Below are 15467 nucleotides of genomic sequence, written 5' to 3'. Positions count from 1 at the left end.
CGGGGAAGCTGGTTGGGCAGGACCAACTATCCCGGGCCAAATGCTCGGGAATATCCTGTGTGCATGGGGATGTCAACTATTATCCAACCATCCCCATAAAAATAGAAGTTCTTGGAAACCCCACTAAGTTAACGGTGGGAGTAATTCTGAAACTCCCCTACCCTGTCTTTATCGGACGAGACTTCCCGGGGTTTGATAGCCTGCTCCCCGGGGAGGAGGTAGAAGAAAATAATGACCCTGGGACCCGGGGGTGGCCCAGACAGTTAACCCCCCTCCAGCCTTCCATGAATTTAGCCAGAATTTGTTCTCCCCTCCGGGGAAGTCCAGGAAGACTCGGAGGGAATGGAGGGTAGATAAAAGAAGGGGGATGAGGATCCTGACCCAGTGCCAGAAGTCTATGCTTGTAGGGGAAAGAAGGGGCTTAGCTGACAGCGGGACTGGGTCGGCCATCAACAACCCTATCACTGGACCTGGTTCCCCAGGGGCTTTCCCCGAGGGGGAGATGGAGGTAGACCCGCCCGAGTTTGGACAAATGGGGACCGCACTCGGGAATTTTGGTCAGGATCAGGCCAATGATCCCATATACAACAATATTCGTAAAGAAGTAGTCGAGGTAAATGGGGTCCCCATTGAGGGGAGAGTTAAGGGCCAAGGTCCATATTATATGATTAAGAACGATCTGCTACACAGAGTAGTCCGGGTCCAAGAGCAAGTCATAGAACAACTCTTGGTCCCACAGAAGCATCAGAGGGCCGTAATGGATCTGACCCACAGCCATCTGTTCGGGGGCCATCTAGGGGTAGATAAGACCCTTGATCAGATTCTACAGAGGTTTTTTTGGCCTGGCATTTATGCGGCCGTCCGGCGATATTGTACCTCCTGTCCGGAATGCCAGATACATGGGCCCCGACCACACTTAAGGGCCCCTCTGGTACCTCTACCAATTATCGAGATCCCATTTGAGCGAACAGCTATGGACATAGTAGGGCCACTGGAGAAGTCAGCCCGGGGCCATCAGTACATTCTAGTGGTATTAGATTATGCCACCCGATGCCCCGAGGCTGTACCCCTACAGAATACCATGTCCAAGACCATAGCCAAAGAATTAGTCCAGATTTTTTCCAGAGTAGGAATACCTAAGGAGATCCTGATGGACTAAGGGACCCCCTTTGTGTCTAAGCTAATAAAGGACCTATGTACAATGCTCCACATATGGACCCTTAGAACATCGGTCTACCATCCCCAGACCGATGGCCTTGTCGAACGTTTTAATAGGACATTGAAAAACATGTTACGGAAAGTGATTAGTTGTGACGGGAAAGACTGGGACGCCCTGCTGCCTTACGTGCTGTTTGCCACAATGGAGGTTCCTCAGGCTTCCACTGGATTCTCCCCCTTCAAGCTATTATATGGTCACCACCCCAGGGGCATACTGGACCTGGCTAAAGAAGACTGGGAAGAATAGCCGAACCCTGGGCAAACATTGAACATGTCTTGCAGATGAAAGACAGAATAGCCTGAGTCGCCCCTCTTGTGCGCGAACACATGGAGAAGGCCCAAGGGGCACAACGGACGTACTACAATCGCCAAGCAGCAACCTGGAAGTTCCAGGTGGGGGACCGGGTGATGGTGCTCATATCCACGGCGGAGAGCAAGTTCCTGGCCAGGTGGCAGGGGCCATACGAGGTAATAGAAGCTATAAGAGAAGTCGACTATAAGGTCTGACAGCCAGGTCGCCGGAAGCTGGAGCAGATCTACCATATAAATCTGCTGAAACCTTGGCAGGATAGAGAAGCTCCAGTGGTTGCGCTGGGAGCACCATCCCCTAAAAGCAGCCAGCCTGACCTGGTGGGAATATCCCTAGAGTTGACTCCGGAACAACGATCAGAAGTGATCAGCCTGATCACACACCACCAGGATGTGTTCTCGGAAAAGCCAGGCAGGACTACTGAGGTTCACCATCACGTCCTCAAAGAGCCTGGAGTGAAGGTGAACGTCAAGCCATACTGGATCCCGGAGGCCAAGAGAGAAGAGATTAGGAAAGAGGTCAGGAAGATGCTGACCTTAGGAGTCATCGAAGAATCTCATAGCCAATGATACAGTCCCATGGTTTTAGTGCCTAAGCCTGACGGCAGTATGAGGTTCTGCAATGACTTCCGCAAGCTGAATAAGGTGTCCCAATTTGATGCGTACCCTATACCCAGGTTAGATGAGCTGATTGACAGATTGGGAAAAGCATGGTTTATGTCTACCCTTGACATTACCAAGAGCTATTGGCAGATCCCCCTGGCCAAGGCTGACAAGGAGAAGACAGCCTTTGCAACTCCAGAAGGACTATATCAGTACACTGTTCTCCCCTTTGGGTTGCATGGGGCCCCCGCTACTTTCCAACGGCTAATGGACAAAGTGTTGCGACCCCATGGAAAGTATGCGGCAGCCTATCTTGACGATGTCATCATATATAGCCCCGACTGGTAGACGCACGTGGAGAAGGTGGAAGCGGTCCTGGACACCCTGAGGAAGGCAGGACTGACTGCAAATCCCTCCAAACCAGCATAGTTACACCTTCACTACAGGCCCCACATAAGCCAGCTCTGGGCACAACAACAGTGAGTCTCTGCCTGGGCTCCAAGGAAGCCCACAACAGCCTCTGAGGCTCCTTGCTTCATCAAAGCCTGAGCAGGCTCTCAGCAGCAGCTTCTGGCTTTCTAATGGCAGCTTGTGGCTTGGACAGAGCTCCACCAAGCAATCTCAGCTCCTCTCCAAAATGGAGCCCATCGCACGCTCTCTTTGCATTCCCTGAAAGTGAAAGCTCTCTCCCCGCCACCCCAAGGCACCATGGCAGGGTGTCGTCTCCTAGGCTGGACTACAGCATTCAAGATCTTCCCAAATGGATCACTTCCAATTAAGTTCAGAGGCCTCAGAGAGAGAGAGAGACTGATGTATATGTGTGAGCGGGGGAATGCTCCCGCAGTGAGAAACTTTCCTGGCTTATATACTACCCTGGTAAAATGGACTTGCAAAGGATTTGAGTCCTTGCTCCACTGCGCTTACCCAGAGGCCTGCCTGACTTCAAGGACTCCCCTTACGCTCTCTGGTGTGGCAGAGTCCTCATAACCCCAACAAGGCTGTGCCCGGTATTCCTGGGAGGCTTGACCGCGTCTTGTCATGGTCACTTAGGACAGCGTCGAGGGTGTCCTCACTCCAGGGTAAGCTCTTCACACCAGACACTTCCCTGACCCACTGATCATTACATATAGTTCAAAGCATGGGCAGCGAGTGAACCCCCACCCTGGGGAGGCTAGCCCACCGGTCCCACCCCTTCCACCCAAGGCCCCCCTCTCCCACACACCAGAACCCGGAAAAAAACACATACACCCATAAAAGGAGAAGCCCTGAGGGGCCCCCATGACCAAAAGAGTCCCAGCCCGCCCGCCCACATCAGGCCGAGCCACCACCACCAGCTCTCCCCAACCCACTGCCCTCCCCTCACCCCCGAGCACCAGGCCAAGCCACCAACTCCCTCCCCTTCCCCCCGCCAGAGTTGGGCCCGGCCAAGCGCCAGCTCCTCCAGCCCCTGAAGGCACCCCCTGCCTCCAATCCCAGTGCCTGGCCGAGCCTCCTCAGTCCACCGGCTGCTGGCTCTCCACGTCCCTCCTCACTCCCCCGTCCCAAGGAGGAGGGACACGGTGAGCAGCAGGGACTTAGGGGGTAGAGGTGGAGTGGAGGAAGTGGCGTGGATCTCGGGAAAGGGCCGGTGGCACCGTGGCCAAGGCGTCTAGCAGTGGGTCAACAGCAGCGCCAGGGAAGGTGCCACCCATGGCTCAAAGCAAATACAATTTATTAAACAGCAATTGTCAAATAATAAGGAAAAAATGGGAAGGGTTAAAGGAAAACACGTCACCCCGTTCTGTGGCACAGGGACACCACAACCAGCGTCTCTGGAAAGGTCACAGTCTGTTCCTCACACCTCCCAGACTTCCTTCCCAGGCCCTGGCTGCCTGCAGTGATACCGCGGGTCAGACACCTGCTCTGGTGGTGGCCACATGCCCTCAAGCTGTAGGGAACAGGACCCTTCTCCTCAGTGTCATCCTCCCCCGGTCAGAGTCACAATCACCCTCCAAGTCCAGCCTGCAAGGCCTCCTGTCTGGCTCTGGCTCCCTGCGCTGGGCTCTCTGCCCAGGGCCCCCCTCGCTCCCCCAGCCGCTCACCGCACCCGGCTCCGGTGTCACTTGGGGCACAGCAGGCGGCTGCTCCCCAGCTCTGGGCCTGCAGCTCCCCCTGTCACCACTCAGCTCGGCGTGGCTGGGCTGCTCCCGCGCCTGCTCCCCTGCTGCTGCTGCTGCTGCCGGGTTCCAGCCCAGCTCTGCCTTCAGGCCACTGCTTCTCCCGCCCTCCAGTGCTGGCTGCTGCTCCCAGCTCACATCGAGGATAGGGCCCTGAGCTCCTGAGCCCCTCATTGGCCTCCCTGCCCTGTCAATCAGGCTGCTCTGGAGCACTGGCCTCTCTCCATTGGCCTGGGGACTGTCAGTCTCAGGAACTTGATTTCTTATTGGCCCTTCCCCTTTGTTTTGGGACTGGGAGAGGGCCAATCAAAACACCCCACTGAGTTTCAGTAAGCAGCCAACAGTCCCCTTACATTCCCACTTGCTAAAATTCTGCCAGAGCCAGAGTGTTCACACCAGCACATCCAAGTCCCATATTAGGGCTGGCAAGCGATTAATAAAATTAGTTGTGATTAATTACACAGTTAAACAATAACAGAATACCATTTATTGAAACATTTTGGATGTTTTTTACATTTTCAAATATATTGATTTCAATTACAACACAGAATACAAAGTGTTCAGTTCTTACTTGATATTTATTTTTGATTACAAGTATTTTCACTGTAAATAAACAAAATAAATAGTAATTTTCAATTCACCAAATACAAGTACTGTAGTGCAATCTCTATATCCTGCAAGTTGAACTTAGAAATGTAGAATTATTTAAAAACAACAACAAAACCTGCATTCAAAAATAAAACAATGTAAAATTTTAGAGCCTGCTACTCTATTCAGGCCTACTTATTATTCAGTCAGTCACTCAGGAAAACAAGTTTCTTTACATTTGCAGAAGATAATGCTCCCCTCTTGTTTACAATGTCACCTGAAAGTGAGAACAGGTGTTTGCATGGCCCTGTTGTAGCCTGTGTCACAAAATATTTACCTGCTAGATACACTAAAGATTCATGTCCCTTCATGCTTCAACCACTATTCCAGTGGACATGCATCTATGCTGAGGATGTGTTCTGTTCAGTAACAATCCAAAGCAGTGCAGACCAATGCATGATCATTTTCATCATCTGAGTCAGATCCCACCAGCAGAGGGTTGATTTTCTTTTTTGGTGGTTCGGGTTTTGTAGTTTCCGCATTGGAGTTGTTGCTCTTTTAAGACTTCTCAGATTTTGGAAGGTACTTCAGATTCTTAAACCTTGGGTCGGTTAAAAATCTCACATAGGTACCTTCTTTGCGTTTTGTGAAATCTACAGTGAAAGTGTTCTTAAAATGAACATGTGCTGGGTAATCATCCGAGACTGCTATAATATGAAATATATGGCAAAATGCAGGTAAAACAGAGCAGGGAACATACAATTCTCCCCCACGGAGTTCAGTGACATTGTAAATAAGAAGAGGGCAGTATTATCTCCTGTAAATGTAAACAAACTTATTTGTCTTAGCAATTGGCTGAACAAGAAGTAGGACTGAGTGAAGTTTTACATTGTTTTGTTTTTGAGTGCAGTTATATAACATAAACAAAATCTACATTTGTAAGTTGCACTCTAACAACAAAGAGATTACACTGCAGTACTTGTATGAGATGAACTGAAAAATATTATTTCTTTTGTTTATCATTTTTACAGTGCAAATATTAGTAATAAAAAATAATATACACTTTGATTTCAATTACAACAAAGATGTAGTGAGTTGGGTACCCGCTCCTGCCCTGAGAGGTTTAAAAGTGGCCTGGCAGGGCTTGAGAGCTGCTGCTCTCAAAGCTGGGCTGATTGGGGAAGTGGACGCAGCTGGGCCACACCCCAATCAGGCCACAGCTGGCCCCTATACAAGGCTGTGAGCCAGGAGCCCAAACAATCTCCCTCTGCCTGTAGAGGGAGGAGGGCCTGGCTGCACAGGGTACCTGAGTGGAGCAGGGCTGGGGAAAGGCAAAGGAGCTGGGGAGCTCCTGCCTGGAAAGCCCCAGGCTGCAGCCTAGCTTTAGGCCAAAAGGTACTGGGGGTTGCAGGGGGCAACCCAGGGGTAGGCAAAGGCAGCAGGTCCAAACCCCTTTGCCTATGATGAGTGACGGATACTGCAGTCTGCCCCAGTGAACAGGGGTGAGATGGAGACTGGGCAGTAGCCAATACTGAGGCAAAGTGGGGATAGTGGGGTGGGGGTTCCTTGGGGAGGGGGAGACCCAGTTAAAGGGGCACCGGGGTCCTGGGAGGGACATGGGGCCAGTAGCAGACAGGTGATCACCAGCCTGCAGAGGGCGCTCTGGATACTGGACTGAGCTAATTCCTGAGGATGACCAGTAGGAGGTGCTGCAGGGGTGAGTCGGCCCATTTACAACAGAATATAATGTATATGAAAATGTAGAAAATCATCCAAAAGATTTAATAAATTTCAATAGGTATTCTATTGTTTAAAAGTGTAATTAAAACTGCAATTAATCACAATTAATTTTTTGAGTTAATTGCATGAGTTAACTGTGATTAATCGACAGCCCTAGTCATGACCAGAAAGAAATTCAGGTGGTATTACTATTTAATAAATGTTATTCCCTGCTTACAGAAACAGCTATAAAATAGCATTATAATTAAATGTGAAACAGTATGGAAATTCTCAGTTATGGGCACACTGAATATTAATTTATGTTCACTGATAAATTTAGCACTAGAAAATTAACTCTTAAAAATTAAACATCACTTGGTTAGTAAAAGCCACTGCAAATGCTTTTCAATTTAATTGACTCCCAAGGGAGTGATTCTCTCACACATACACACACAGAAACACCATTGTTGTCTGTCTTTGCCCTAGAAGTCATGAATTCCTCTCACTATCTTGCCCGGCTTTGGGATGATTTTATTAAATATTATTCTTTCTGTTTCTGTTCCTGGTCACTAAAACTTCAGTGATCAAAGGGAACTGCCTCATTTCTGCCCAGTGTGTCATCAGGAATGTAAGGGAGGTGAAATGAGAAATATATCCAAGTTCTATATAGGGACTCCTGAGGAGGTAAACAAGACACACAGAGGACACTGGTTATGAGCTAAAAAAACTGTGGAGCCTTGATGTTCTCTAGTTAGGGATGGGGGAATCTCCCAAAATTCTCATGGGTGTGTGTAATTGAGTGAGAGACAGAGATATTATAGGGTTTGAAAAGAGAGGGAAGAGGGATAAATGAGACAGAGAGGGGAGAGAGACACTGACAGACATATAGAGGGGGGAAATTTCACGTGAAACTTGTAGTTTGTTATTTCAGCCATAGCTTCTGTGGCAAATCCATTTCAAAACACTGGGCCCTACAGCACCTATAGCTGCAAGAGCAGGAAATAGAGTTGCTCTTAGGGTACGTCTACACTACGGGACTATTCCGAATTTGCATAAACCGGTTTTGTAAAACAGATTTTATAAAATCGAGTGCGCGCGGCCACACTAAACACATTAAATCGGTGGTGTGCGTCCATGGTCCGAGGCTAGCGTCGATTTCTGGAGCGTTGCACTGTGGGTAGCTATTCCCTAGCTATCCCATAGTTCCCGCAGCCTCCCCCGCCCCTTGGAACTTCCGGGTTGAGATCCCAGTGCCTGATGGGGCAAAAATCATTGTCGCGGGTGGTTCTGGGTAAATGTCGTCAGTCACTCCTTCGTCTGGGAAAGCAACGGCAGACAAGCATTTCGCGCCTTTTTCCCCTGGATTGCCCTGGCAGATGCCATAGCATGGCAATCATGGAGCTTTTTTTGCCGTTTGTGACTCTCACCATATGTGTACTAGATGCCGCTCACACAGGCGATTCAGCAGCGCTACACAGAAGCATGCTTTTGCTTTTGCATGACAGCAGAGATGGTTACTAGCCATATTGCACCATCCAAATCCTTCCATAAATTGGAACTGAGGATGATCATGGCTACCAGTCCTTTTGTACCATTTGCTGCTAGTGCCCCTGGTCAATCAGCCAGGGGCGCAAAAGCCAAGAGTGGTTACTAGCCATATTGTACCTTCCATCGTTTTGTACCATTGGCTGCTGTCATAAGTGCCCCTGGCCGATCAGCCAGGGGCGCAAAAGCAAAAATTGGGAATGACTCCCTGAGTCAATCCCTCCTTTTTGGTATCTAAAAATAGAATCAGTGCTGCCTAATATAGGCAAGTGTACTAGAGAACCACCTGCTCTGTGTCAGAGCCCGCAGAAATTATTATCTGTATGCTATTCACAGGGGGTGCTCCTGTAACAACCCCACCTGTTGATTCCGTTCTTCCCCCAGCCTTTCTTGGCTACCGTAGCATTGTCCCCCCACTTGTGTGATGAATTAATAAAGAATGCAGGAATAAGACACACTGACTTGTTAGTGAGAAATGAGTGGAAGGCAGCCTCCAGCTGCTATGATAGTCCAGACAGGACATTAAGCAGTGTGTAGGAGAGAAGCCCAGCATCCCACTGCTAGTCCAGGGGCAACTGAATCTTTTCTTTACACATGAAGGGTGGGGGCTGATGGAGCTCAGCCCCCTGTTGCTATGATGAGGATGGTTACCAGCCATATTGCACCATCCATCCACCAGAAAAAATTAGGGCCAATAGGCTGATGACGAGGACGGTTACCAGTCCTTTTGTACCATCAGCTGAGGCTGATGATGAGGATGGATTTCCATCTTTTTGCACAATCAGCTTATGCTGATGATGAGGATGGATTTCCATCCTTTTGTACCATCAGCCGCCCATGACGGGGGGGGAGCAAGGATGTTGGTGTTGAGTGCTGCACTATCGCGTCTATCTGCAGCATTCAGTAAAGATAGGGTGACATGTAAAAGAGTCAGAGGATTGTTTTACCTTTCGCTTCTGGGGGTGGGTGAGTAGATTGCCAAGCTATGCCCTGACCCGCGGGCACTGTGTTTGACCCTAGAAGCATTTGGAGCTCAGCCAAGAATGCAAATAATTTTAGGAGGCTGCAGGAACTGTGGGATAGCTTCAGTCCTCCAGTCCATGCGCATCCATTTGATTCTTTGGCTTTCCGTTACGCTTGTCACGCTGCAGTGCGCTGAGTCCCTGCTATGGCGTCTGTCTGGAGATTTTTAAAAAAGGATTCTGAATTTCATCTTCTGTAACGGAGCGCTGATAGAACGGATAGAACGGATTTGCCTGCCCTTACAGCGATCACATCCGCATGGTCCATGCGGGAGCTCTTTTTTTTATTTTGATTTCGGACTGCATCGCCACCCGTGCTGATCGGAGCTCCACGCTGGGCAAACAGGAAATATTCAAAAGTTCGCGGGGCTTTTCCTGTTTACCTGACCACTGCATCCGAGTTCAGATTGCGGTCCAGAGCGGTCACTGGTGCACTGTGGGATAGCTCCCGGAGGCCAATACCGTCGATCAGCGTCCACACTAACCCTAATCCGATATGTTAATACCGATACTAGCGTTACTCCTCTCGTTAGGGAGGAGTACAGAAACCGGTTTAAAGAGCCATTAAAATCGATATAAGGTGCCTCCTAGTGTGGACGGTTTTGGCGTTAAATCGGTTTTACGCTCCTAAAACCGATTTAAACGCCTAGTGTAGACCAGGCCTAAGTCTCCTGCTCTTTTCTCCACATCACCTTCTGCTGGGAGAGACCAGGAATGGAATAACTGGGAGCTTCCTAACCCCAGCATCAGTCTACTGGGACATGCTAGGGTTACAATAGCTGGGGAGATTCTCTGCAACAATTTGCTATCCTTGTACACTGCCATAACTTCTTTATGTAAATGCATGCTAATGTCTGCATATATATGAAGTTCTTAGTCGTAGGATGCGATCAGCCTTCTATGATCTCACAAACGAACACAATGTATGGAGTTTGAGGACCATGGGAAAGCCTAGAGGAAAATGAAACACTGGTAAAGCCAATTTCTGGAATGTCAATTCATTTTAAGAACTGCTCCCACCACTTAATCAACTCTTAAAACAAGAGTTGATGCATCATGCATTTGACGAAGTGGGTATTCACCCATGAAAGCTTATGCTCCAATACATCTGTTAGTCTTAAAGGTGCCACAGGACTCTCTGTTGCTTCTTAGAACAATCTGTGATGTCATACATTGGACCATTCTTATGTTAGCACTGACCAGAGATTAAGTACCATTTGATTTACATTTTGAAAATGTAAAAACAAACAAAGGCAGTGCTTCCTTATAGATATTTTATTCATATGTTATGTTGACAAATGACAAAGTAAAATCCAGAAATCTACAAGAAAAACATAATTCAAAGAAATAACCTCAGAAAATAAATCCTCTCTAGGGTCTCTATATGTAAATGCATAATGAGTTAGTTCATTATAAACTGCTTACACAAAGCAAAGCATATAGTTTTATGTTCATTTGGTGAAACAGCATTGTCTGCAGAATAAGCCAGGGCCACTCGCGAGTGGGGGGGGAAGTGGGGCAATTTGCCCCAGGCCCCGCAGGGGCCCCCACAAGAATATAGTATTCTATAATATTGCAACTTTTTTTTTATGGAAGGGGCCCCCAAAATTGCTTTGCCCCAGGCCCCCTGAATCCTCTGGGCGGCCCTGGAATAAGCAAGATACTCTGTGTTAACTGTGATGGAATAAACCCATAAAAAGGTGCTAACATGATCCAGTCACTTTTAACTTTAAACACGATTCACTTTTCAAAAAGCTACAAGCTGAAGCAATGGCATCTGGCTGCATCCTCTTCCCCTCCCCCAGTTCTGGAGTTCTAATGTGGGTGATGTTTCCTGTCAACTGGTTTCCGTTGCTTAGCAGTTGATGGCCTGGTTCAAGACACTCATGGCTTCCAGAGACTGGTTGGCTGCCCAGGCCAGGATACTGGTGGCAAGTAGGGATTGGCTGATGTGAATGCTCTTTTCTGTTTCTCATCTACACGTAGTCTGAAAACTGGATCCTGGTTCTTAAATGATGAAATCTTTAAGCAAGAGGGAATGTTCTGGTGAGAAAAATGGGAGCTGAAGTTAATTTCTTTTTGGGAGGTTGGCAGCTTAACATTTGCACTTTAGACTCACTTTGGGTTTAATGGACATGGCAGGAACTCACTGTAAATGCAATCAGTATGCTTCAAATCTCATTCAGAACCAGGGTGTTCCATAGCTCACAGGAGTTCCATGCCATGCTTAATGGTCACAGGGACTCATCATTAGTACTGGTTTGGAGTTTTCCAAGTAAACAATTTTTCATTAGAACATGCAGATTCATCGAAACCAAAATGTCTTGCAGAAATATATCTATTATCATAAAGCTTTTGCCAGGAAGCTTTCTCAAGGCCGGAATGGCATTTAAAGAGAGAAAGACAGAGGGAGGATGCTCTTCCCAGAATAGCCAATAGCTTGGTGGTTTGGGCATTCACCTGGGATATAGCAGACTGAGGTCCAAGTCCCTACTCTGTCTAATTCAGAGTGGGGACTTGAACCTAGGTCTTCCACATGTGTGCTCTAGTCAGCAGGCTGTTATCTTTTTGCAATCGATGAGCTTGTTTACTTTCACCTCCTGGGAGTGGTTATAAAAAAAATTCAAAAGGTCTCGGGTTTGTTCCAATGCAGAATGAAAGGAAATCTTGGAATTTTCCACAGAACAGAAATTCCATTCTTTGACCAGCTCTACTCATCATGCACTGATTGTGGATTACAGATCAGCCGCTGACACTTGTGGTTTGGAAATAGAGGAGATTTTAGGGGAGTTCAATGAAACATTCTGTGGTCCCATTCCTGGGAGGGAATATATAAACCCCATCCAGACGTTGGCAAGGAAAGGGGTTAACCAGCTCTGGTTGGGGGATGGGAGGCCTGACAAGAGTTTTGCTAGTGTACGTGGGCCCTGAGAGAAGGAAGAGTTGGAAGTCGAGTCTGCAAGGGAGGGTCAGGAAGAAAGGTCTCTAGGTCAAGGATAGGATCTTAGAGAAGAACTGGGGGGGGTTCTCTCTCTGGAACTTGCCTACCCATGCTCTAGACCAGGGGTGACCAACCTGTGGCTCCAGAGCTGCATGCGGCTCTTCAGAGGTTAACATGCAGCTCCTTACCTAGGCGCTTATTCTGGGGCTGGAGCTACAGGTGCCAACTTTCCAATGTGCTGGGGGACGCTCACTGCTCAACCCCCTGCTCTGCCCCAAGCCCTGCCCCCACTCCACCTCTTCCCCCAAAGCTCCTTTCCCTGAGTCTGCCAGGCCCTCACTCCTCTCCCCTCTGCCCCATAGCCTCCTGCACACGTGAAACAGCTGATTGCGGTGAGGGAGGGAGTAGATGCTGATTGGTGGGGGCAGGCGGGAGGCACAGGGGAGTGGATGGGGGGCTGCTGATGTATTACTGTGGCTCAGGTTGGCCACCCCTGCTCCAGACCTTTGGCTTTGGAAAACCCTGTTGTGTTTGTCCCTTAAAAGGACAGGACACTTTTTTTTACATTTATCCTGTTTTGAAATAAAGCAAACCCCAGAAGTTTTTAAATGCCTCCAAAGATGTGAAGAACCTTTTCCTGTCCTTTTAGCATCCCCATGAGCTCATCTGGGAATGACCATGTGTTATAGCTCAGCTGCAGGAAAAACTCTCTCAGAACCAGGGAGATTTCAAAGGAGATCAAGGAAATATCCAGTTCAGACACTGGGTTCTGCATGCGACTGTGGATCATTTCTGGATGCAATTTCCCCCTCCCTAAAGTTCTACTGACCTGAAGGATGGAGTGGAGTTCGAGATAATATAGCATTATCCATGGAGAAAAGTGCCTGGGCCAATAATCTTCATACTTGTCCTCATTGTCGACAAATGTTCTCCAACAGTAGCTATAAGCTGGGTAAATGGAGCAAATCAGTCATGTGCTGAAGGAGGTATCAGTGGACTCAGCAATACACAAAGGTCAGTCAATCTCAAGGGAGCAAGACTAATCTGAGTCATGCAGAATACTTCTGCTAGGCAGGACCACCTGAGGACACTACAGCACTTGGGCCTCATGTTCTGCTGGCCTTTTCCATCTTTCTGTCCAGGGAAGGTCTCATTAAATCAGCCTTGCAAAATTTCACTCACTTATTCACCTGGGACAGGTCATTTATGTATTGTGGGGAGAGTAAAATATCATCTATTTGTTCATGATTAGTAGCAGCAGCACACTATCAGTGGGTGAGCTGATTTTACTCTGGGGGTAGATTAGAAAAAAGCTGCAAAGACATCCTGTAGCGGGGCAGTTACCCCGCTCCGGCCTGGAAGGGGTTAAAACAGCCCTGGGAAAGAGCTGCTCCAAGGAGCCAATAAGGCTAATTGAGGAAGCAGCCACAGCTGGGGCATAGCCCCAATCAGACCACAGCTGGCCTATAAAAGGCTGTGAGCCAGAGGCTGAAAGTCTCTCTAGCGGTGGAGAGAGAAGGACTTGGCTGCCTGGGAGCCAAGCAGGGTACCTGAGGCTGAGCAGGGCTGGGGAAAGGCAAAGGAGCGGGGGAATGACTGGCAATTCTCCAGGCTGCAGGCCTTGGTGAAGGCCCAAAGCAGGTACTGGGGTTGCATAGGGGCAACCCAGGGGTAGGCAAAATTAGCAGGTCCAGCCCACCTTGCCGATGATGAGTGGTTCACAGACTGCAGTCCACCCATGTGTGGGGGCTAGATGGTGACTGGCAGTAGCCACTGAGACAAGGTGGGGACAGAAGGGGGGTCCCCTGAGAGGGGAGACTCAGACTGTGGGGGTACTGCAGAGAGCAGAACCCCAAGGTAAGGGGCACTGGAGTCTGGGAGGGACACGGGGGCCAGTGGCAGGCGAGACACCGGCCTGCAGAGGGTGGTCTGGAGCTGGAGAGCTAATTCCCAGGAGACTAGCAGGAGGCGGCGTGCCAGTGAGTCGTCGCCCCACTACGATGTGGTGGAGAATGCAGGCATGTGCGTCCCACCCCAAATACAAGGGGACTGTGAGGTCTAGGCACGGCCCAGGGCAGCCCAGGGAGGCCTGGCCCTGAGAAGGACCGAGGAAACCGGGGCCCAGGGCAGCAAAGGGGTGGCGAGCCTGCTTTGGCTGCCATGAATGGGGCCACATGAAGAAGAACTGTCCCCTCAGAGGAGGGCGGACTCAGGTGGAGGGGCCTGTGGACCCAAAGGGGTCAAGGAGCAATGGGGTAGAGGCTGCAGAGATGGCAGTAGACCTGCCTGAGAGCCACCCATGGGGGATGGCAGACAAAGAGACTGGGACAGAGTGGTCCCAGCAAGAGGCTGGGACTGCGGCTGGGTGCCTACTGCAACTTGCTCCACAACAGACCCTGAAGGAAGAGGGCCCAGGGGAGTCTGTCCTGCGTGTGCAGCTGGAGGCTGCAGAGCAGACCCATCATGAGGCCAAAGCGAGAGCCCCGGACCTCACTAAAGAGTATGCAGCCGTCCTAGATGAGGAGACCCACCTGTGGAAGCATCTGGAGGAGTCAGAAAGGAAATGAGTGGCTCTGGAGGCACATGGGTGACCGGTCCAGGCCAGGAGACCCCCACCCCACTCCGAGGAGTGGGGATCTTGAGGGGGGCTGTGTGTAGCAGGGCAGTTACCCCGCTCCAGCCCCAAAAGGGTTAAAACAGCCCTGAGGCAAGTGGAACATCAGCCAGCAGAGGGCGCTCTGGAGCTAGAGAGCTAATTTCCAGGACGACCAGCAGGAGGCACCATGCCAATGAGTCGTTGCCTTGCTACACATCCCAATACAATACTATGTTCACAAATGAAACTGAAAGATGGCAGATGGACTGCGCCGGGAAGGAGGCTGGTGTTCTCAGTTTATTCCCTGAACAGACCACTAGAGACAGCGGCAGTGCCACACCAGCTTCACCCATGCACACGGCTCAGCAGCGTGCCTCAGCTCTCAGTTCCTGCCTCTAGCAGTAAAAAGAGCCTTGACTCTTCGTGGCTCATTCATGCCTCAGCCTCTCTGCTGAGACAAGGGGATCAGCAACTGCCAGCAGGGAGTGAGATTTTAGTGATTTTTATCTGTACTGCTAAGAGCTGGACTGCAAACCCCAGCACATTTCAAATATGTCAAAAAATGGCTGTCAGCTACTGGCTTTTGGTCACTGGCACTCAAGGGAAGGTTTGAAACCAGAGACCTAAAGGGGAAAAGCTCTGAATCCTATTGCGCTATCCCCCAAGACTTGGGGCCAGACTGCAACAACTGACGTAGAAGTGAAAAGATTCCATAATCCATTCTACAACTTCCATGGAGCTATCCATGGCCACTGACCAGGGCTGAATTG

General features: G+C 49.4%; 1 protein-coding gene across 8 annotated transcripts in view; it reads right to left on the bottom strand.

The window, feature by feature from the left end:
• The window catches only part of LOC123355412 (C->U-editing enzyme APOBEC-1-like), a 37362-nt gene that overhangs the window by 11237 nt on the left and 10658 nt on the right, over positions 1-15467 (bottom strand). For 3 of the 8 annotated variants that reach the window (XM_044997894.1, XM_044997903.1, XM_044997912.1), the window contains exons 5-6: positions 12931-13049; positions 10421-11203 (exon numbers count right to left, since the gene is read on the bottom strand). The exons of 2 other annotated variants lie outside the window; for them this stretch is intronic. In XM_044997894.1, the coding sequence (XP_044853829.1) occupies positions 11045-11203; positions 12931-13049 (278 nt within the window). In that variant the 3' untranslated portion in view covers positions 10421-11044. Of the gene's footprint in view, positions 1-3054; positions 3074-4211; positions 4377-10420; positions 11204-12930; positions 13050-15467 lie in introns of those variants that run through there. 3 more of the 8 variants (XM_044997930.1, XM_044997921.1, XM_044997938.1) reach the window with 3 other exon arrangements.

The sequence above is a fragment of the Mauremys mutica genome, chromosome 1, assembly GCF_020497125.1.
Source record: "Mauremys mutica isolate MM-2020 ecotype Southern chromosome 1, ASM2049712v1, whole genome shotgun sequence".
NCBI classification, from domain to species: Eukaryota; Metazoa; Chordata; order Testudines; family Geoemydidae; genus Mauremys; species Mauremys mutica.
The sequence above is the reverse complement of the archived record's forward strand: the minus strand, read 5'-3'. Positions and strand labels throughout refer to the sequence as shown.